Source organism: Ptychodera flava, chromosome 12 (assembly GCF_041260155.1).
Source record: "Ptychodera flava strain L36383 chromosome 12, AS_Pfla_20210202, whole genome shotgun sequence".
Classification (NCBI taxonomy): Eukaryota; Metazoa; Hemichordata; class Enteropneusta; family Ptychoderidae; genus Ptychodera; species Ptychodera flava.
In genome coordinates, this window is record NC_091939.1 from 30415426 (window position 1) to 30438067 (window position 22642).

At 36.2% G+C, this 22642-nt stretch overlaps 2 protein-coding genes across 20 annotated transcripts in view; one reads left to right on the forward strand and one right to left on the reverse strand.

Moving 5' to 3' along the window:
- The window catches only part of LOC139145597 (leucine-rich repeat-containing protein 74B-like), a 38145-nt gene extending 34992 nt beyond the window's left edge, over nt 1-3153 (forward strand). For all 19 annotated transcript variants that reach the window (XR_011554973.1, XR_011554974.1, XR_011554975.1 and 16 more), the window contains one exon: nt 887-3153. Coding sequence is in view for 9 of the 19 variants with exons in the window: in XM_070716843.1 (XP_070572944.1) it covers nt 887-962 (76 nt within the window). In the remaining 10 variants the exon portion in view is untranslated. The remainder of the gene's footprint in view (nt 1-886) is intronic.
- Nucleotides 3154-6127: 2974 nt separating this feature from the next.
- Nucleotides 6128-22642, reverse strand: part of LOC139145599 (copper-exporting P-type ATPase-like) — a 29306-nt gene continuing 12791 nt past the window's right edge. The window contains exons 6-19 of the mRNA XM_070716860.1: nt 22096-22246; nt 21464-21697; nt 20483-20736; nt 20147-20267; nt 19326-19460; nt 18805-18993; nt 18260-18439; nt 17674-17815; nt 16754-16891; nt 15473-15615; nt 14139-14342; nt 13908-14025; nt 13353-13455; nt 6128-10899 (exon numbers count right to left, since the gene is read on the reverse strand). Coding sequence (XP_070572961.1) covers nt 10803-10899; nt 13353-13455; nt 13908-14025; nt 14139-14342; nt 15473-15615; nt 16754-16891; nt 17674-17815; nt 18260-18439; nt 18805-18993; nt 19326-19460; nt 20147-20267; nt 20483-20736; nt 21464-21697; nt 22096-22246 — 2209 coding nt within the window. The 3' untranslated portion in view covers nt 6128-10802. The remainder of the gene's footprint in view (nt 10900-13352; nt 13456-13907; nt 14026-14138; nt 14343-15472; nt 15616-16753; nt 16892-17673; nt 17816-18259; nt 18440-18804; nt 18994-19325; nt 19461-20146; nt 20268-20482; nt 20737-21463; nt 21698-22095; nt 22247-22642) is intronic.

Sequence of the window (22642 nt, forward strand, 5' to 3'; positions counted from 1 at the left end):
CTGTTCTCAGGTTTGGTTTCATGCCAAGCTGAGCAACTGCATCTCTACCCTAAGAGAGAACACTTTAAACATGCAATGCTTTGTGCTTGACATTCTGTAAAGCTTCAGTGCAAATGTAGAAAGGGTGTACTTCAGTCAAATGTGTAAAAGTTTACATCGCGCATTTGCTGTTCAATGTAAGCTTGCACTTGGTGACGATGCTGTACATTGTCGTGTGGTGGGGAATTTTCTCGTCGCAGCTACATTCTTTCATGCCAATTGCCATATCCATGTTTTACCATTATTGGTCAAGATCATCTCATGTGGTATAATTGAACATTACAGTGAAACTTTGTCATGTTATTTAACTGTTTGTATGCGTGAGCGTACATGGAGTGCTGTATATTCAATAACACAATGTAATGTGTCTGTGTAGTAAAAAATCAGTGTCAACAATTTCAGTGTCAAATATAAATGAAACAGCTGAACTCATGTCGAGTTTCTGTAAGCTTAGTGTTCATCTTCAGTTTTGTCGCTATATATTGTGAATATTTTAGGAAAATAAATAATATTTGTTGTCAGTAGCTTTGCAGTGTGAAATATATTCCCTGATAGAGTTTATGAATGAGTCTATACTCAAACAAACTTTTAAAAAATATTTAAAAAAAGCTGAGTTTACTAGCCGATGAAACTAAGATTTTTCCGTTCAAACTTTTGAGGAGTCCAAGATTGTACTATCCGCTGTCTGAAGTTCTGACGGTAATCTTCAGAAACTATGTACATCTACCTTCTGTTGAGGAATTTGTAAGATACGTCTAACATTGCAAAGCTATGATATTCATCCGTTGATGCCTATCTCAATATCTGACTGGGCTTGACTTTTTCTGTCTCAATTCTCCGTCAACAGTGAACTCGTCATGACAACAACGGACTTCAACAAGAAAATGGAAGAAGGAAGCACGGTATTAATAATAGCTGTCTAGACGACCACGGACTTCTAAGCCTTCCAGTCTGGCATATCTTCCACTCTATGCCTACACTACAATATTTTCAAGAAGGAGAACTTCTGCAAGCACATAATATTTTAATTTATGTTATTGCTGACACAGAAAAAAAGATTTCTGTTTGCTGCTGGAAATTTCACTTTTCTTTTAAAAAGAAATTTTTAATGTTTAATGTGTTCCTATTTGTGTTAGAGCACCTATTACGCAAAATTTATAGATATATCAATTTTTTTCAGACATACGAAACCTGAATTTCCGTATATTTTTTGGTCAGTACAGTATGCCTAAAACCTAGTCATAGACAGAAGTGTGGAAAACACATTTCAAAAGGAGGGAATGTACATCTCAAGTAAAAAACTTGTACTTCAGTTGACAACATAGATTCACTATTATGGGAGTATTGAGAAAAAATTTAGATTTTGAGAGTTTTTCCTCATTCATGTTTTCAGAATGACTACAGAGAGAGGATCCTAAATTCTGAAAGATCAAAGTAGTGTACAGTAATTTGGTTAAACCAAATAATGGTTATATTGACATTGTTAGAGCTAGGTCACCCTTTCTCCTACCCATTTTGTACGTATACATCCCACTTTGCCACAGAAAACAATGGGTTGTTCTACAGTTGGGTGGGTAGATGTGAAATGGTGACGAAGACACCTTTTTCTTTGGTACGTAACCAAACCCTATAAAACTGGAGTGACATGAAATGAGGAAGAGTTAAGTGTTATTTAGTTATTGGGCGCGTAGCGTAGCCCTATTTTATTACGTCACATTGCATTGCATTCCCAACATTTAATATTGATGATGTTCTTTCATCCAAGTGTATGTAACATTTCCACTATCAGCATTTACAAGCTAATCCTAGCAAAATTATGAAGCATTTTATACCAGTCTACAAACTCCTAAAATGAACAGAAAACAGAATTCAAGACTGGAGATGTAGTCTTTAAGTCCCTAAATGCAAACACAGGACATTGTTACCTCAAGACAGGAGTTATGTTCATTTAGTGTTTGTATTTCAGATACCGTGAGAAGTTTAGACCCAAGTCGATAATTTTCCAATGATAAGACATCTGTTAAAAGTAATTCCACATGTGCCTTGAGATATGCCAGTGTTATTACACAACCTATAAATTGAAAGAAAAAGTAATAATTCTATTGATGTTCAAAATATCTGTTGAAAATATATACTTGTCATTTCACCAGTGTTTTACTATGCAATGGAATAATTTATCCAGGTTTGATAGACATTTTAGGACACATAGATTGCAGTTTTGGAAAAAAATGTTTTCTCACATCAATGTAGTGCCGTCACAGATATTGCAAAATGTACAATTATAGAAGGAACATTAGAAGCTGTGCACATCTGATGTTTCATGCATGTTGATGTAAGTGACACATTAAAAAAGATAACGAATGTTTGACCCCCAGCTCTGGTTCTCTACATTTTACACCATATTAATCAGATAAAGGCTGGACTGTCAGAGAATTTGAGTGACTATGTGCCAGGCACTAGGGGAGCTAAATATAGTAACTCCAAGGTCATTGAGCTGAGCGTGTGAATACTTGCTATGAAAACCAATGTGTTTTGCTGCAAGGAAATCTTATAAGAATTTGAGAAGTAAGCCTGTGTAACAAATGTCAGTCGCCACACCAGAATATATAATTGACCATGAATTAATTGCTGTGAAATGAGAAAGATCCAGAATGGAAATTTTGAAACTAGAATTGATGGAAGGAAATGTGTGTGATTTAATGTTGGTATTCTAGCTCTCTGAGTTGTCACAAAACTTGACCATAGAGGGCAGACATCAGAGTGGTGGCAGTCGATCATCTGCTCCGCAAAATGAAATGCTGTAAAAGAGACACTGATGTACACAGGGGATTTCATTATTTCGTTCAGCAGCTAGTGTAAACACCAAGGATGTTTTCGATAGTAAGCCCATTGTGACTAATGTTATCTTTGTGATGTATTTTCGGTATGATTGCTGTAGGAGTGATTGTCAATTTACCATGACAACAAGCCAAGATGTAACTTATATGTGTAATTTTTTATGTCTGTATATATTGTGAAATGAACTTTTTTGTCTTCCATGATCATGGAAGCAAGTCTGTACTGTACATATTGTGAATGCATTCCATCATTAAAGAGTGAAAAATGAAAATAAAACTCTTGGTTGTTTGTAATTATTTTAAAAATGGATATTCTTGCCCAAAATATGAAAATAGAATAAAAGTATGGTGTCCCAATTTGGGGACAAAATTGCTGACTTGTGGTATTATTTTTGTCAAATGATGCAATTTCATTATTGTAGCCGGTAGTCTCTTTGCCATAACAGTGTTAGATGTTAAGATAGGAGGGATTTTTGTAGTGTAAAGTGGATATGCAGCTCTGTCCTGTTAGAATGTACGATTAGAAATTTCGTTTTGGTTATCTTGAAATTTGTTGAAAGAGCTGTGGACGATACATAACCTGCAGCCCTACCTACATAGATACAACAGTAGCATTTGTTCTTGTGTCTATCACAATCCAACTGTGTGCTAATGAGCTCTGACAGACTGTAAACAAACCCAGCATGTGGCACAAATTGGACATCCTGAATGACAAACGATAGCCCCTGGAGTGAGACCTACGGTAGTCAATTTTGCGAAATCTTTGTCAATTCTGAGAAATAATATCACAACATATAATAGAGAAAACGTCCACGTAACCTCTTGTTTATATTTACATTTAATTCTTATGAATAGAAACTTCACAGTGTTCAGTAAGTGAGGTTACCCACAATTCTCCTTGATTTGTGCACACGGACATTGTTTGCTAAAGGCCAATTCAATTTTATTAATTTCCAAACAATTTGAAACTTAGAATTTCGAGATTATTTGTTAAAAATATTGTCCAAAATTATTGTTTAATATCCAATTTTAAATTGAAAAAGATACTGATGTTTGTAGGCGCTAAATATTGTACCTTTCAAGGTAAAGTTACTAGCAACTGAGATGGTCTTATCATACCTTCTGTCATATGCAAATTTCCTGTGGCATGAATATTAAAAAAAATTAATATCTGTTCTTATGCCATCACAGATGCAACTTATTCCTTTAGTTTCCTTGAAAATAGGCTGTCAAAAATGTCTGTTTACAGAATTACAAAATTGCTATCTCTTCCATGGGAAAGGAGTTGATCTCATCATTCAAAGTGGGAAATGATCCTCAAATCAATGCTGTCAGAAAGTTGAAATATGGACCAAGGTGTTTTGAGAAGAAATTTGCTGCAGTTCAATGAGTTATCTCAGTGTATACAGATCATGGGTAATTGTGGGTAACGTCACTTTCGGTGCACAGTGGGTTGTATTGTGGAAGGAGTTATCTCGACTGCTTGGGAGAGACAAAGTGAGAACCGTATGAATAGCGTTGATCGATTTCGGGTTTGCTACTAAATATAGCTGCACGCGCGCGACTTTCGGACAAATAAGCTGAAATTAGGACAAATTTTGTCGTTGTATGCGCGGCTGTTGTTGCAGCTTATAGTCCGAGTCATCAATTCATACGACTAAGTGTGACGCTAAATAGCCTTTCTAACACTCGCAGGTTTTATTTTCGTCGTTTATGTGGAAAATGCGGACAAAGGTTTATTTATGCATATTAATGAGAGAGAACAGTGACGTCATTTGCGATCAGCGCTATTATGTCTCTGCCAGAGGAATGGATAGATTTGGTATTTACATGAATAAAGTCTAAATTGAGGATGGAGATTATGATATGCATCATTTAATTGGCTCTTGCATTACTGATTTTACAATTTATTATAGATCTGCAGGATTCTTAATATTTTAAAATATGCTCTCACATGATATCAAACACTGGCACCGTCTTGTCGCGAAGAAATTTTTGGGCAAGGGGCTGATTTGCAAGATTTAAAGGTTTGAATTAATGCCAGATTTAGTTGTTGTCATCCTTCAAGGGATCTCCACTCCAGTGTTCTAACTTTGTCATTGTAATTTGAATACAGGTGCCAATTTAAGTGTCTGCCAAATGTTTTGTCTCTCCACTGTAAACCGAACTGAGGATAAAATCACATGCATCGTATTAACCCTTTGAGTCAAAATTTTAGTGCAACATTTTACGAATTTTTATGAATTTTTCTGTAATTTTTTCAATAATTTTGGACAAAATGGACATCACATTTCATTGGCTACAGTTTTTCATCAAAAGTTTGGCAAAAATCTGAAAAAAATTGACTGGGGCATATTTTACAAAGGTGACAAAAATTGACCTTGGCACTCAAAGGGCAAGCTGTAACTTTTGATATTTTCACTACTTCTGTTTTGTATGTCAAGTGCAAGTTCTTGTTCTCCTCCCCAAATCATGTTGAAACACCTTACTATCTGTCCATACGTGTAAAATGCACTGTTCTTCATATTTGAATCCTAGTCCAGACCAGAATTCACATGTCGACAGCAACAGTGCAGTCTACTATGTACAGACAATGAGTTGACAAGGTGGGTACTGTCTATTTCAACATACTTTTGGGAACAGAACAGGAAACTGTAGTGGACATTACAAACAAAAATAGTGAAATAATTATCAAACGTCAAGCTACTGGTCCATGATAGCAGTGGACAAAATGTTTGAGGTAGCCAAGTTGATGAGTCCTTAATTCTTGCTGTGTGTTGAAACTTCCCTTTAATGTGATCTCCCTCTACTATCACTGCTCTGTTGACAAAAACTGATCTCGGAACAGTTGACCACAGCACATACATGCTAGAAATCCTCAGGGACAGATATTTGTACTCTCAATTTTTTACAATTCTTTTTCTGATCTACCACTTGTAGGGGTTTATTTTAAAGCTCTTGGAGTAAGACAAAGTTTCACTGTCTCAGTGTTTCAAAATTTGAAAATTCTATTTTTCCCATAGAGTTAACACAGGGATGGCGGCCATTTTGAATTTCAAATATCATTAAATGTCGAGTAGTTTGTTTCCCCAGTATGAAAACTTTGCAAAGTGACCCCTGATTTATTATTCCTGATTTGGCACAAGAGTGGTTGAAAGTTTCATTGAGGAAAATTTGAGTGAAAGTTTAAGTCTTTCACTTTCAAGGTGCTTACTACCTGAAAAACAAACCGTTTGAGTCATGACAAAAACTATCATTTCGTTAATATTTATTTCCATGATACCTATGAAGTATAAATTAACCAATCGAAGTACATATTCTGCATTTCCTTCATAAAAATCACCCATCTGTGATCTCTTCACTGAATTCATTGATATTTGAAGAGACAAAGTCACTGCTTTTTATTTTAATTCTATAATCTTTTTGTAAATTAGCTGGTGTCTACAGTATGCCAACAAGAAAATGGCTGTCTGTGAAAAGTCAAAAAGTTAGCTGTGAGATGATATGACACAATAAGACTGACCACTGTACACCTTGAATCATAAAATGTATCAATATCATTCCAAGTTGAAGTCTGAGAAAGGTACTTTAAACACAAAAACATGAAAAAACCCAACGACGTTGTCCCTTTGAAAGGCTAAATTTAGAAAGTTGTGATTTTATATATTTTAAAAATATGCTGAAAGGTAAAAAATGTAATGGAAGGTAATGTGGATGAATATCATATATGTATTTAGAATATTCTACAGACTATATGAATGTCTACATTGACAAATTTGTTTTCGAAGTCTATACAGGATAATAAGGGTAGATGACTATCATCATATGTTGAGCAAGTCAGAGTTTGCCTGTTTGTTTGAAAGAAATCTGGTGTTGCACAGCCAACTCACATTGGACTGCATATAGGAAAAGCAATCTGTGTTTGGCATTACAATGTGTAAAATGGATGTTCTTTAACTAGCCCCTGATTTGCTGGGCAGCTTCTGAGTGGTGAACCACACTGGGGTGCCTTCAACAGTCCAGATATAGACCAGCCTCGAGGCACTACATGTAGTCTTGTTAACTATGCCAGCTAGCTAAGCCGGGAGAACACTGAGCTTAAAAATCAGGGCACAAGAGGGCAAGCTGTGATTAGAATTCCCAAGAAATCAGGCAGTGGTTCAAAAACATGATTCATGTGGACAGATGTGTACATAGACAAATAGAGTCCTATCAGCAGCACAGACTGGAAAAACCCATTTTAAACTTCTTATTAAGAAAACAAAATTATGGTTGGATAAGCTCACACAGTATTATTAAAGTGATAAACAAATGCCTACACGTAGCTGCCAAAGTGATGCCAATCATTCTCATCAATACAGGAGATAGATAAAATCTCAGTCCTCTATGATTTCGAAAATGAGCATTTTAAGTACCTTGATAATCTAAAAATCAGACTTGGTAACCCGTCTCCTTCACAGATTCATAGTTTTGTGAGTGATTGGCTGAAGTAAATTCACAAAAAAATTATAAAAAAAACCAATAAACTCTGAACGCTGAACAAAAAAATCATACAATTAACTCCATCAAAATTCTGAATATATATTCTGCAAGATTAGTTGATTTGTGTGACATGAATGGGTGTTTCACAAATCTTTTCCTTAAATATTTGTTTACAAGATACAGATACAAGGTAATTAAATTACTGGTTTGTACGTTCTTTCATATAATGTGCCCTTCCCAAATTGTAAAAATCTGTGATAAGACAATTTTGATATATATAAAAAAAAACAATATGATGTATAAAATAAAATTTTTCATCTGGACCAAAATAACATTAGAAATATCTTGTGTTTGTTTATTTCATGGTATCTGGCACAAATCACTAGCATGATTCATCAACTGTAACGAGGTAGGCAATTGGCAGAATAATTGGGTGTTGCTAGGTGATGGGGGTCACAAAATATTTGACCCTAATGCTGATCATATGTTGTACATATATCTCACATTTGTGTAAGACATGCCTTTTTTTAAGAACATGCTTTCAAATTCTCATTATCATGATTAATACAGCAGAAAGACTTCTATCTTGAAAAAAAAATTGATTACATCAGAAAGGTTTAGAAATTGCTCACACCTCAAGTGTCAAAATTTTACTCCTTCGTGAGCATGATCCTGTCAAATCCCACTATGGGAATACAAAAAAATACCGCAATTATACGGTGTCGCTCAAATTTGATCAGAATTGGTATATACCAGTATGGGTACCAAAGATCAATAAATATTGTTTCTATCTGTTCAGGAAAATTCTATGTTAATGTTATGACAATGATTTCTGCACAGTACAACCAGAAAAACAACAAGAAATATTTAAACCAGAAAAAAAAGAATGACAAAAGTAAATAAGGTCTGAAACTTTAGGTACTGGATGTCAACTTTAGCAACATGCATAGCAGAAACAGCTAGCCCCTCTTAGTTTGACCATAGACAGTCTTCCCCCCTCTACTGTCAATGGTTTGAGCAGGTCTGTTAATATGTAACAGTTCATAAACAATGACAGGAAATGACTCAAGCCTGTTTCAGTCACTGGCATGCCATCACTCCTGCACATTTGCAGGATTTCCCTTTTTCTTACCTCATTTGCACATTTTTGACATTGACATGTTCATTTGAACAAATTCACATCTCAACCCCTGCATCTACCTGTACACCAAATACTGAGATGGTAGCTTTGGCAGTATGGGAGCCTTTGTGTGTGACGGACATACATCCGCACATACATACCCACATACATACAGACGCCACCGACTCATCATATAAGCTGTATTTATATCCAAACCAAATATGAGCTAAAAAAAGTTTTTCAACTTGTTCAACTCTAATTAAATTACATTTTATTTTCTTTATACATAAAAAAATATCTGCTTACTATCTGATATATAAATCTACATGATATAATATAAATTTGAACGTTACTGATATTTCACCAAATGTTATATAACTAGAAATGTCATTGAAATTTCCAAGACTTACCAGAAAAAATGAGTCCCATTTCAAACCCAGAAAAAATGAACATAAAATGATGATAAAAATAGTCTCACAGATAAGATATAATCTTACTTATTCCATGCTATAAACAATGTCCTAACTGGCTAGTTCATAAAGAAGCTTCCAAGATATTAATTTTCTTTCTTCTCACCTTTTTTGTCGTGTAAACTTCCTGAGTGCTAAACTACCGGAATGTGGAAAATTTTGGACCAACATTTAAACTATAACGTATCCCACCCCAGCCAATAATGGACAAAAACAAACTTTGCAGACTAAGCTGAGAACATAATGGACACAAAAGTTTGCTTTCGTCTATTATGGGCCGGGAGGAGGTACAGTATTTCTATTATTTTATAGCTTTGGCGATGCAAGTGAATTTGTAGATGTAGAAAAAGATCTTGGGCCACAATGCTGGATAATATTATGATCAGTAACAATCTGAGGGAATGATATCACATAATTCACTGGTATTGGCAAAGATATAATATAATAATTCTCTACTTTAAGCCAGTAATGGAGCAATGATCTATATTAAGGCCTTAAAAAGATTTTGTTTCTTAACCTCACATACATGAACACAGACTAGCCTAAGTCAGCCTTGAGCAGTTTGGAAAAAGCTCAATATGAAGAAATGACAGTGAGCAATGCATGGCACAAGTGTAAAATTTTTAACTATTTTTGATGACGTTACTATATACACACTGTTCAGTTCTCATCATCTTGCTGTGTCCTAGCCTAATCACTGAGCATAAGTATTCCTGTTTTATTGTTTTTATATTGACAGATGAAAATAAAAAAACTAGGGAGCGAACCATTTGATGTCTGGGGGGCGGGCTGGAAGATTTTCAAAAAAAAAGATTCCCAGTAAATGTCAGTGAAAAATCAATCAGCCAGAGAAGACTTGAAACACAGAAAAATGTAGAAGAGTGAAAAAAAATAATGCTACCTCATCAATCTTCCAGACCCTCCAGGATATTGAATGGTCCATCCCTAATAGCTATAAGAAAATGTGTAGCTGCATTATTTACACCTACAATGACAAAACAAACCAATAATTTTTTTCCAGTAGTGGCTGGTGAGGGGGACAACAGTCTGAGGCCCTGCTGGCTATGTTTGAAAGAAATATAAATTTACAAAAGTTTGTTACATCACACGCTTGCAGACAAATATAAGTTGAAGTATTCCTTCAAAAAGAAAGTTAATTTCTGTGGCCAAGCCGCTAACAGTATTGAACATACAATACTAAACACAACATTACAGTTATTATGTCACATAACATATGAATATATTTGTTGAGCTAATCACCATATAATTGTCTCTCTCCTTTGTACTGTTCAATTAACAAAGTACAGAATACATTATGGCAACACTGGGCATGCACTACAGAACAATATTTCTAAAATCATACTGGCTTTGAATATTATTCTGCAGCATAAAATCATATTGCAAGCTACATGTACGTCAAACCTGGCTTTCACATGTTGTGGCCTGCGATTTATCTCGACCCATACTGGGTTTTGCGCTGTGATAGCCTGCTCACGCACGCCACGCTGCAAGAACTGTGATAATGATATTATTCAGTTTCCTCTTGATTATTCACTCACTACATTATCATAACACACACAGACGACCCTGCAGTCTGTTGTATAGTACTTCACCTCAAATATTTGTCACTTGTAAATCAGCAATATTGATATGAAAAAAACATTTAAACAGACTTCTTCATATAAACATTAAAATAATATGTTTGCTTAAAATAAATGTGCACCATATGAGCTGACAGAAAATTGGACTTTTCTATTGAGAGAAAGCTTGACAATTCCAAGTGTATAATGCTAAAACGTCAAGATTTGACAACAGGACAAACAATGATACGTTTGATACAAAGTATTGGACTTGTTAATCTCCGATAGATTTCTCCTCGTCTCCGTTGAATTTTGTATACGAGTCTGAAGTTGTTTCCTTGGACTCCGAAGAGTAGTTAGGTTTCTTATACCTGTGTTATGAATCAGAAGAAACAGGGAAAATCTGTCATTATTCATCGATTGCTTAAGGGTTAAGCCTTCACTCTTTCATCCCTGATGCTTTTAAACCCTGGCTTGAAAAGGCCAGTAATCAGGATTAAAGGGACATTGTTTGTATCTTTTGACCTCATATTGTTGCAAACAAGCAGTTGATAATGTTATTCGACTTACTGAAAGATGTCTAAAAAACGGTTGACCATAGACAACTTCCATCCCGTTTGCGTACACCGTATAGAAAAACCTTGGGTCTGAGGTTTATGGAGGGTACTGTTAACCTCAGAGTTGGCAGGTTGACCTGCGATCAGACCACACTGCTAACTGCTATCTAGGCCGCTGTAAGCATCCGCGTGTAAAAAAATAAACCACACGAAGTGACAGTCAAAAGCGCAGTATTGCAGTTTCGGGATTCCCTATTACCGATCCCGTTTGCTCAGTTACATTTTGACGGTCAGTTTTTCATGGAGATCTTGATGGCCAATCCTGCTCTTAGATACACCATTCTCTCTGCTACCTCCATGCTGCGACAGAGCACATTTTAGAATGGGCATTTCAAATGCCTACCAGTACCAGCTGACAACGACAAGGCCTATAATTGCGGATCTTTTTCATCTCGTTTGTTCCTCCATATGCATATGTAGACTTGCCCAAAGCCTTTGGGCATAGAAATGTGAAAACAGAGTAAAATGAAGGGATATTTAACTTCAGTAGACAGTCACGTTATTGTCGAGGTGATCGCGAAATTGAGCAATGTACTTTGGCGACTGACACGTACATTATGTACATTGTTGGGTGAAAGCTAACTCTGCCTAGCAGGGCTGTGCCAAACAACTGGCAGCACCTCATTGCGGCGTGCAGTTTCTCCACCAAAACCAACCAATTTTTAATCCCGAACTAATTTTAATCCCGAACTTGCATTGAGTTTCGTTTTCAAGCACACCCACCTCGCCTGGGTACACGATTAGCCCTGTGTACAGGTCTGTGTGTTCCCGGCGTTATACGGCGTGGAGGCCGTACGCAGGGCTTTAGGTACACGATGTGCTCAGCTGCGCTTCTTACGTAAAGGGAGTGGGTCGGAGGCACAGAGGCCGTAAGCGAACGGGTCTAGGCAACTGTCATTGCGATGTACTAACTTTTGGTTCGAAATGCAATTCAACTGATACAAATAATTACACAATGCACAGAGAATAACAACATTCAAACAGATCTTGTGTGTCGAGAGGTGACTCCAATCGCGAGCAGTATCAATGACAGTACTCGCCCGGCGTGGTGTCACAATGTCACCGATGCTACACACCGTGCAGTGTTCAGTCCGAGTGCGATGTTTCCAGGTTCAACAAGTGATCATGTCGTGTTTGTAAAACGAACCAACGTAATGGCAAGAAATTGCCCTAAAAATCTTAAAAGATGGCGAAGATTTGCTAACGATCAAATGCACAGGAAATGCATTACTCTGTACCTGTTTCACTATCACCACAGCAATCTGACATCGTTTTAGTTTTACCATTGACCCAATTGCGTCTATGGTTTTATTTGTTTCACAGTCCGTGTCATCGATACTAAAATCAAACTTACAAGCAAATGCCCTGCTTAGTTTCACTATTTGACAGTAGTTTGTGATACGTGCATTTGTTTATGCGCCGTGTGCTCCTCGATATCCGTTGTGCTGAAGTTAGTGTGTAGGTCACAGGCCTTTCACGTTCCAGCTGTACTTTGATGGTTGACGTATGCGTAGTAATATTGGTCATGTGCAGGGGTTCAATCATGGCGGTTGATTCAAATCGCGCGGACACCCTTACCAACATTGAACCTTGCCGTAAAGAGCAAGAAGGTGGTTTTACATATCCTTGAAGCCGTCCATAGTCACAATTTAGGTCTCCCATTGATTTGACCGGGGATTTCAGTCATCGAAAAAAAAAGTCAAAAGATACAAATAATGTCCCTTTAATTAAGGTGTTGAGAAGATTATGAGGTGTTCCTATATTTTGTTATCCTTTGATGTTGTAATTGTTACATAAATATTTTGCCAGATTGGATATGAATGGGAGTTTAAAGAGAAGAAAAATTAATGCTATCCAAAATATTTGAGTTAACAAAAAGCTGAGCTTGAAGATTCTACTTGCTTACAATATTCTTATTATTTATTTATCTTATTATGGCCCATTAAAAGACAAAATAAATCATGTAACTGTCACAAGGGGGCGCTAAGTAAGAGATTTCTGATGAAGAGAACTTTTGAACAGATCAATTGAATACCTGATTTGCAGTTTAGTGTTAGAATAACATTTGTCTGTTTTGCTCATTTTGATTATTCATTTATTGTGTTAAGAATTTTTCTTTTTTGAGCAAAACTTTTGTTAAGAAATCAAAATATTTTGATTTAGGTCAGCAAAGTCAAAAATGTGAAAAATCTTCAGAAATGACTTACAGTTTCAACAGTAGTGAGGATATGATAACAGCAACAGTGGAGAAAGCTTCAGCGATGGCCGCCATCCAGGGTTGTAAATATATCCCAATAGGAGCCAGTACACCTGCAGAGAGGAAGAACAAGACGGGCACTTGTAATACGTACAATCATAAAAAAACTCAAATATTTTGATTGAAAGATCAGCAAATATCCCTTCCACAGAGAGTCATAATTTTCAGTTTTCCACTGCAGATCTTCCAATCAGTTCGAGGTAAGATGCTGTTAAAATGTACACAGCTTGAATATCCTACAATTTAGAGGTGTTGATAATTGTCCTGAGATGATCACTACAATATGGCGTGAAAAAGATAGCAGCGGATTTTGGTGATAAATAAATCTTGCTGGAATACTGTCTCTTTTTCGCAACTTTTAATATTCTTGATAATATGTACTGTTGAACAGTCAAACTGGAAAGTGCTGCATAATTAAGAACCAAATTTGTACAATCTGTCGGATGGTGAAACAAAAATAAAAAATCACAAAACAATCTCAGACGTTAAGACACAATGTACTAACCTGCTGCTATTGGTATAGCAGTGAAATTGTACGCCACTGCCAGGACGAAATTGATTCGGATTCGTCGGACGATGTAATGAGACAAATCAATTGCTGCAGCAACATCCCAAAGGTTACTCTACAAAATGATATGGTAAGAGAGTCAATTGAAAAAATTAATCCAGGCATCAACTGTAAAAATGGCATTCAAAATTATTTTACTATTCATTTGGTTACTGCAAAAATACTCACCCTAATGAGGACAATATCAGCTGCTTCCACGGCAACATCAGTTCCCGTTCCTATGGCGATGCCGACGTCTGCCTGGGCAAGGGCTGGGGAATCATTGACTCCATCACCTACCATGGCAACACACTGTCCTTCTTCCTGCAGTTCAGTTATCTTGTCCAGTTTGTGCGATGGCAAGACCTCGGCAAAGACTTGATCAATGCCAACCTGAGAATGAAAGTTGAAATGAAAATCTTCAGCACGGTGACCTGTAGTGATCATCAATATGCCTTATAATTCCAAGTACCTTAAATGCAATTTTGCCACCTATGAGCCATAAAAGTTTAAAAGGGACAAGTCAGCCATTTTTTCATGAATTTTGTTTGATACCAGATACTACTTATATTTTTTGACATGTTGAAAGATACTGAATGAATTGGTGACCATGCATATATTCGACCCCGATTTGAGACATGATAAGTGAAACCATCGCGAAAATGACTTAATGGTCATGATAATTAATTCATTTTCACGATGGTTTCATGTATGGTGTCTCAACTGGGTCATATACACGCATGGTCACCCATTCATTCAGTATCTTTCAACATGTCAAAAAATATAAATAGTATCTGGTATCAAACGAAATTCATGAAAAAATGGTCAACTTTGTCCCTTTAAGGCAATTGACAATTTTATAAACATGGCAGATTTCTTCAGGTATAAAACAAAAGACTATAGAAGCCAAAGTAAAGTTTTAGGTACCAGAAATGCCTAAAAATTTGGAAAGATGCATACGTTTAGCTAGTTTCACAAACAAACAGAACTTATGTAAGTGTTAAAAAAAGTATTTAGATCACTATCTCAAACTCTCTCTGTGGCAAAAAGTAAACTTTTTACCCACAATGCATTGCAATATCAGTACTTTGTCTCCCTAACACAAGACAAAAGCTATTTGAGATAGCAAGAATTTAGTCTGTTTTACATGACTATCATTAAAAGGGAAATTTGCCAATTTAAGTCTGATTTTGTAATTTTGTTACGTGTGTCTTTCGGAGTGACTCAGCAACAATCACTTGCATCAACCATACGTTGCACATTTTCTGTGAAATGGGGGCAAAACGACTCACTGCAGGGACATTGTAAAGGGAAACTACCTGAATTATGAGACTAGCACTAAGAATGACCATAATATTGTCTGGCACCTCTCCAAGCACTTTTCTAGTACCAGAAACAGCACATACCAAATGTGCCTTTCTTATAGTCATCCAAGCTTTTCATGAAACACTTTTAAAACCAAGTTAGGCATGTACACTTTCAGCCAATCAAAACATTCAGTAGAAAACAAAGAAGAGCATTACCTGGTCAGCGATGGCACTGGCAGTTCTTTTGTTGTCTCCAGTCAGCAAGACTACATTCAAACCGAGTTGTTTTAGATGTGCTATTGCATCGTAAGCCTCTTCTTTGACTGTATCAGCCACTGCTATCATCCCAACAACCTCTCCTGGTATTTCAAGAACACATTCAATACAGAATTACTACAACAGAGAGGGCGCTCTTTCAGTATGTCGCACACACTGGTAACAAACTCATCGAGTACAAACTGTGTCTGTGTCAATAGTTATCATATTCTGTATAAACCGTAGATTAAATCTCTTTGACTTTATTGAATGCAAATAAACTTAAAGAAGAGACCCCTGTATCTTATAGCTCAGTAAGCACTAAAATGCTATCTTTCAGCCCACATTCAATTATCTTCCATACCAGCTTTTTAATGATCACTCAAGTCCTGTTGCATTATTTCATGTTTTTGCATACCCATAAAAACACACCAAATTATTCTCGATTTGAAATCAAACTGCTCTTCATGGAAACATGAAACACTTTAATATTGTCGGATCAAAATCAAAAAAAGGAACAGTTTCCAAAATAAGAAACCACAGTGAATCAGCATAAATACAGCAACATGGCCTTGCTGATATCGATTAAGGTTCAAAATAGTTTAATGTTTCCGAATAATTGCTTCAGTCATCAATGCTCTATTTACATCTATTACAGATACAATTGATTCACAATTGAAGGACATAGAATATGTAGGGTATGTGAAAGTATACAGCCCTTCCACATGCTAATACTTGTCCATCTGTCAATGTTTCTATATTTAGTGTATATAATAAAAGTTTATTAGAACTAAATCTGATCGAATCTGAACACCATCTGTATCTGCACTTTGTGAGCTGGAATCACTTTCCCATCTTGTAACACACCATGATCTCAGTGAGAAAATCAAACTCAACATAGCCTCTGCCAAAGAAGAGTTGAAGTTGGTAGATTTGTAGAAAACTAGTCTTTGAACTAAAAACTAAAATCCAAATAAAGATTCCACTCACTTCTAGATAATCATCCAAACATTCCTCACACCAAAACTAGTCACATTTGGTGCAATAATTTTTGAGTTATGAGCTCCAAAATTTGATATCAAGACAGACAGACAGACAGACAGAGACTGATTGACACAAATACAGACAGCGTGACGATATAAATGTACCGAAAGTAAATTGATTATTGACTTGATCTAAAAGCTGCTATGAGGTTCAAGAGTAACACTGAGCAAAGAACTGCAAAGTGTTGTGTCATCTTACCATTGACGGCCACTAGTACTGAGGTCTGGCCCTTCCGTTCAGGAATGCTCATAGAATGGTCAGCCAGATCTGTGACCTGTAACCCTTTGGTTGTCATCCAGTTTCTGTTACCAATCAATACTTCGTACGACTCTTCAGCTGCAGATTGAGAATGTTGAGGTTTCATAGTCAGAAACGTAAGCACATAAAGAATATCCTGTCTCTCCAACAAAAATTTAGGGATCGACACACAAATATAGTATACCATCTGTATTCAAACTGTAATAGACTGTCCAAATGACAAAGGATTACACTCCAGTTTCCTCTCACAAGGGGATTATATCCCCCATCCTCGAACAATTTGGGGGAATTGGTTCTGATTGAAGGGGCACAATAATAAATTATGCCAACTGAATTATGTAAATTAAGTTTTATCAAGGTATTGACATGTTACAGTAAAAGTGTGGGTCAAATATCAAATACAAAAATAGTCTCCTATTGTTTCTTCTTGTCTGTGTAGCAATTGTCTATACCAGTATATAGTAATATATTAGAAGCTTACACTGATAAGTTACACTTTATTCATATAAATTCCGACAGTTTTGTGATCTGGAGGCAACGTCTGTGACCTTACATTATCAGCGCCAATCATGGTGTGAAATGTCACTATTCTGTGCATCTCAATATTTCAAGATCTCTTTGAAAGGGGTAACATTGTGCACATTTTCATTACTTTAAGTGTGTTCTACATGTATTAGATAAGAAGGAAATGTGGATGTTGTTACTATACAGATCGTACTCCACTATATTTTGTCAGAGTTTTGAGCCTATGCAAACAAATTTATCGGTTGGACAGTCATGAACTTTGCTCCAAAATACTCCCAACTGAGTGAAAGGCTGGAAGCTTGGCTCTAGAACCAATGATTGATCACAAATCTCACCCTCTGTTTCGTCAATTGGTTTTCCGTCTTCATCCTTGGCACTGCCGCAGAGTTTATCCAAACCACTGACGGTACACTGTAAGCCGTACCCTGGCTCTGCCTGGAAGTCTTCACACTTGCCCAGGATGTCAACATTAAAAGCCTGCGATGGGAAACAAAGATATAGGCATATTTTAAAATGTATACGCATGAAGATTTTATTAAAACACTGACATGAAAACACACAAATGATAATGCTGATGTGTTTATACCAGCAACAGTGATGAGTGCATGCATGTGTTTCTCTGAAAAAATCTAATATACTTCAGCTCATGATATTGAAAGATATGGAATATATGGCAGGGATGCTTGTGATGAAATAATATAAACTTTAAATATAATTTTGATAAAAATATTGATGAGCTCTTAGGTACATGTGTCAAAGTGCATTGTTGCTGCACAAATTCTATACAAAACAGGCTCAGACTTGTCAAAGGAACCATTCTAAAATGCAAATATGGTACAGAAACACACCAGCAGACAACTTTTCAACATGATTGTAACATTTTGAGAAGAAACCTTAAACCTAAAGAAATTTGGCATTTACCTCTTTTGCAGCTGTTACTATGGCAACACCGATGGGATGTTCGCTGTCAGCCTCTGCGGTCCCTGCTATCGCAAGAATGTGTTCCTCACTGAACTGAACTACTTTGAAAGTTGCCACCTTGACTACTTTAGGAACTCCATGAGTTACTGTCCCTGTCTTATCAAACACTATAGTCTGTACCTGCAAATCAGAGACAGCGTTTGCTTGCATAAGATTTGGCAAATTAGCATATGCAAATTTCCGCACTTTATGCAAATTTTCCATGGTGAAATGTCATAATTATTTTACTTCACTTTTGAATGCTGACTCAAGAATATGTAAAGTATTTTCTATGATTAAAATTTAAGTTTTTGAGGTAAATTTGTGTGAAGCAAGTTGTTGTGTCGAAAAGTGTCGCAAATTGCAGACTTCTGCAACATTTAATAGTAAAAACACAGAATCGAAAATTGCTGTAACTGTAAATTTACTTCTAAGGTAAGAGTGTCGAAAGCATAAAAAATTATGAAAGTTTACAGTTATTTAAGACACTATACTGTAATACTCACCTTATGTGCAGTCTCCAGTGGTTCACCACCTTTAATGAGAATCCCATTCTGAGCTCCCAGACCGGTGCCAACCATTACCGCTGTAGGGGTGGCCAGCCCAAGACCGCAAGCACACGCAATGCACATGACCGAAACAGCACAGGAAAAGGCGAATGTAAGGATGATTTCATTATCGCCCATGCTGTCAGTCTGAAAATGAAAACATTATTAAACTCTCATGAATTTTTGATCAAAGAGAAACAAACATGACTGTACAATGGAGGATGATTTTAAAACAAAACAGACATCAAAAGCATTTTCAAAAATTAAAACATTTCTCTTTGGCAATTGTCCATGGATAGACAATATTTCAGAAAATACATTTTCATCATATTAATTTTATTATTTCTCTCATGAAATAAAATTCTTTCTTTGTATGTATGCCGTGTTTTAAAGAATCTCAGCAAACTTCTTGACAACAACGCATTCCATACATTAGCATAGGAAACCACATTTTATGTGAAATTCTAATCCGTACTGACCTCTGCTTGATGTGGTATGAGATCAACGTCCACGTATCCGATGATGAGCCATACTATCAGAGTTGTCATGGACAATGCAAAGACCAATGGTACAAATACACCGGCCACTTTATCGGCAATCCTCTGGATCGGAGCCTAGTAGCAATACAAAGGACACAAGATAAAGGAAAAATTTGCACCTGACAGACTATTTTGGGGGACGCTCAAAATTTCTATAATACTTTGTCTGGTCTATTGCTTTTGTTAATTCATTTTGAAGCCTGTGTAGTCAATGAAGTTTGTACTGCCTTGGTTCAGTGAAAATCAAAATCAAAAGAGGACATAATGACCATTTTAAATTGCAAATGCCGGAACATTTCAGTTTATTCGGTTCTCTAATCCCAAACTTCGCTCAGTGACACCTGATCTTTATTCTTGACAATGAAACAGAATGCTTCTTTTCCTTTTGGAAATTTTAGCAAATGTTTCGATTAAACAAAATTTTTCTACTTCCAGGAGCGCATATCTTTCAAGTCTATTTGTTAAACGGGCTACAATGTCAGTTGTCATGTAAGACAAACTGAAATGCCCAACTGACTGACTATTACAATTTGAATGTATGCGAAAAACTATCTTTTTTGTGATATATACACTATGATGCCTGTCCTATTGTTACTCTTTTCTGTTTTGAAATCACACTAAGTCTTTAAAAACAATAAAAGCTGCTTCGAAATCAAAATCACTGTTGTCTAAATAGGAAAGAGACAAACATGAAAAATGCACAAAATCTAGTTAAAACAATATGATCCATTTATTTTAATCTCATGAAATTATCACTCTACCTTGGAGGTTTGTGCACTTTCTACCAGACTAACAATCTGTGCTAATGCGCTTTCCGCTCCAATGTTGGTGGCCTCAATCAGGACGGTACCCTTACCATTCATTGAGCCGCCTATAACAACACTACCTGTAACAAATATTCCAGAAAAGAGAGAGACACAGAGATAGTCAAATCAGAACATAGTCATCACTCAGAACCAACAAACCAAATTTTTGATACCGTGTATTTATTTGATTTATTTTGTTAGCAGGTTTATGAAACACCGATATGTTGCAACTTAACTGTACACTCTGCATCATGGTCTGTGACAGTAATTGGAGTCTAATTGGTTGATCACCTACCTGGCTCTTTCACAACGGGTAATGACTCTCCAGTGATCAGCGACTCATCCGCCAAGGTGCTACCGCTAATAACTCTACCATCAACTGGCATCTTGTCACCGGGGACGACTTTCAAAATGTCGCCACGTTGAACAAGATCGATCTCAATTTGTTCTTCAGACAGGATTTCCTTATTTTCACCCAGAGTCACCAAGGTAGCATGTGTTGCCTGAAGTGATATCAACCTAGCCAGAGCATCTGAGGTCTTACCCTGGGATTGAAAAAAAGTAGAGTTACACAATGCGTTCGTAACAGAGGGAACCAGAAATGATGTTTCAATAGCCAGACAACAACTATATGCAAACTGGAATTCATTACTGTGTATGGGGTTCCTGAGCCGCAGAAATTACTGTCCTCCTATATTATATTATATTATATTATATTATAAAATAAAGAATATGTTTGTGATCTGATTAAAATATGCAGTAACCATGACGATTGACATGTTACAATAGTAACTTCAGATGCAAAAACCCTTTATAATTCAAAGGTAGTGTCATGATATTTTTGAATCCGGTCAACATCATCATTTATCATACTGTGCTTCTTCCGGCGAGTAAACAAATGTTTTGAGTGTCAGCCTTTCAACCCATGCTATTTTAGAATGAGAGTAGATAACGCAAAATAAAATACTCATTTTTTTCTACACATACTCTTCTTTCAAGTGAAATATTACATTTCAGAATATAGATCAAGTTTTTGACACAATTTTTATCATTAATACCAAAATTAAGGTTTTTACCCCAAATAAACTCCCGTTTATCCATCCAGTAAACTGCTATAATACTAAACTTTAGATTCTCTGCTGTTTGAAAATATGTGTTATAAGGGGTTTCCTTGTCATTTTAGATAAGTAATATTCCTTTGAAAAAAATATATGTTGGCAACATGGAGCTCCACCTTAAATAGTTGGTAGTAACAAATAATATTACACGCACCTTTGCTATGTACTCCAACCATCTTCCGAGAGAGATGAACAAAAACAAGAGCGGAGGAGAATCAAAGAATGTCTTGGGACTCGTCGATGTCTGTTTTGCGATGGCAACAATCAGTATGAGTACTGAATAAACATAGGCAGTTGATGTCGACATGGAAACCAGGAGATCCATGTTCGCATTTCTGTGCTTCAGTCCCTTGTATGCACGGATGTAGAAATACCGTCCACACAGGATCTGAAAAAAAGATAATACGTCATATTGCTGTGAAGTTCATACTGTGCTTAAGTCCAGGGATAACTTTGGTCACATGTGGCAGCCTTTCCTTTTGAAAAAACTTTTGAGAAAAAGTTATAAATTTACAAAAACTTAGAAATTGTGAGTTTTACATGTGTTTCATGCTGATTAAGGGATTGATAGCCATGATAGTATAATTGGTCAATATTATTAACTATGCCCTAAATTAAATTATAACCAAAAATTGGACACAAAAATTCTAATGAATGATATTAATGCTATCATGTTTTGACTGCAGATAACTGAAGATTACCACGTTGCAAGGGCATTTCACCTACATCTTTGGACAAGAAGTGATTTTTATTCTGATTCTGTGTAGGAGCAAGTTACATTTTTACCTGTACAGGCGTCGCTAACAGGAACAAGATTAGGTTCTCCACGGACAAACCCGGGCAGATCATCTTCTCAGAACCGGTGATAATGAAGTATAACATGACGATAAAGGCAGGCAGACCAAAGATCAATGAAAAGAGAAAGGTATTACGCCATCTGTTGGTGTAAGAAATAAAATGAATAAATGAATAAACTTGTCATCTTTATAACCAGTATTTTTTCACAGCCTTTACATAGCCTTTATACATGTTTCAAGTCTCACTGACAAACTATACTTACTAATCTCCAAGGATTACATGTAATATTTTACCTGATTCCAACATACTGTTGGACGCTCCCTATCGAAAACATTTTCTCATGGACCTACTGCTAGCAGAAGATTAGTTACTATTTTTATTGTGATACAGTCTCAAATTATTATTATTGTAATTGATCTTGAAAATAAACTGTACTTCTAATTGTGAATACACATAGACCAAATTTTGAAATTTCTCATGCGGTTTTCCTGGAAAAGTTATAACTTTGCTTTGTGATTTTCATATTGCCCCACAT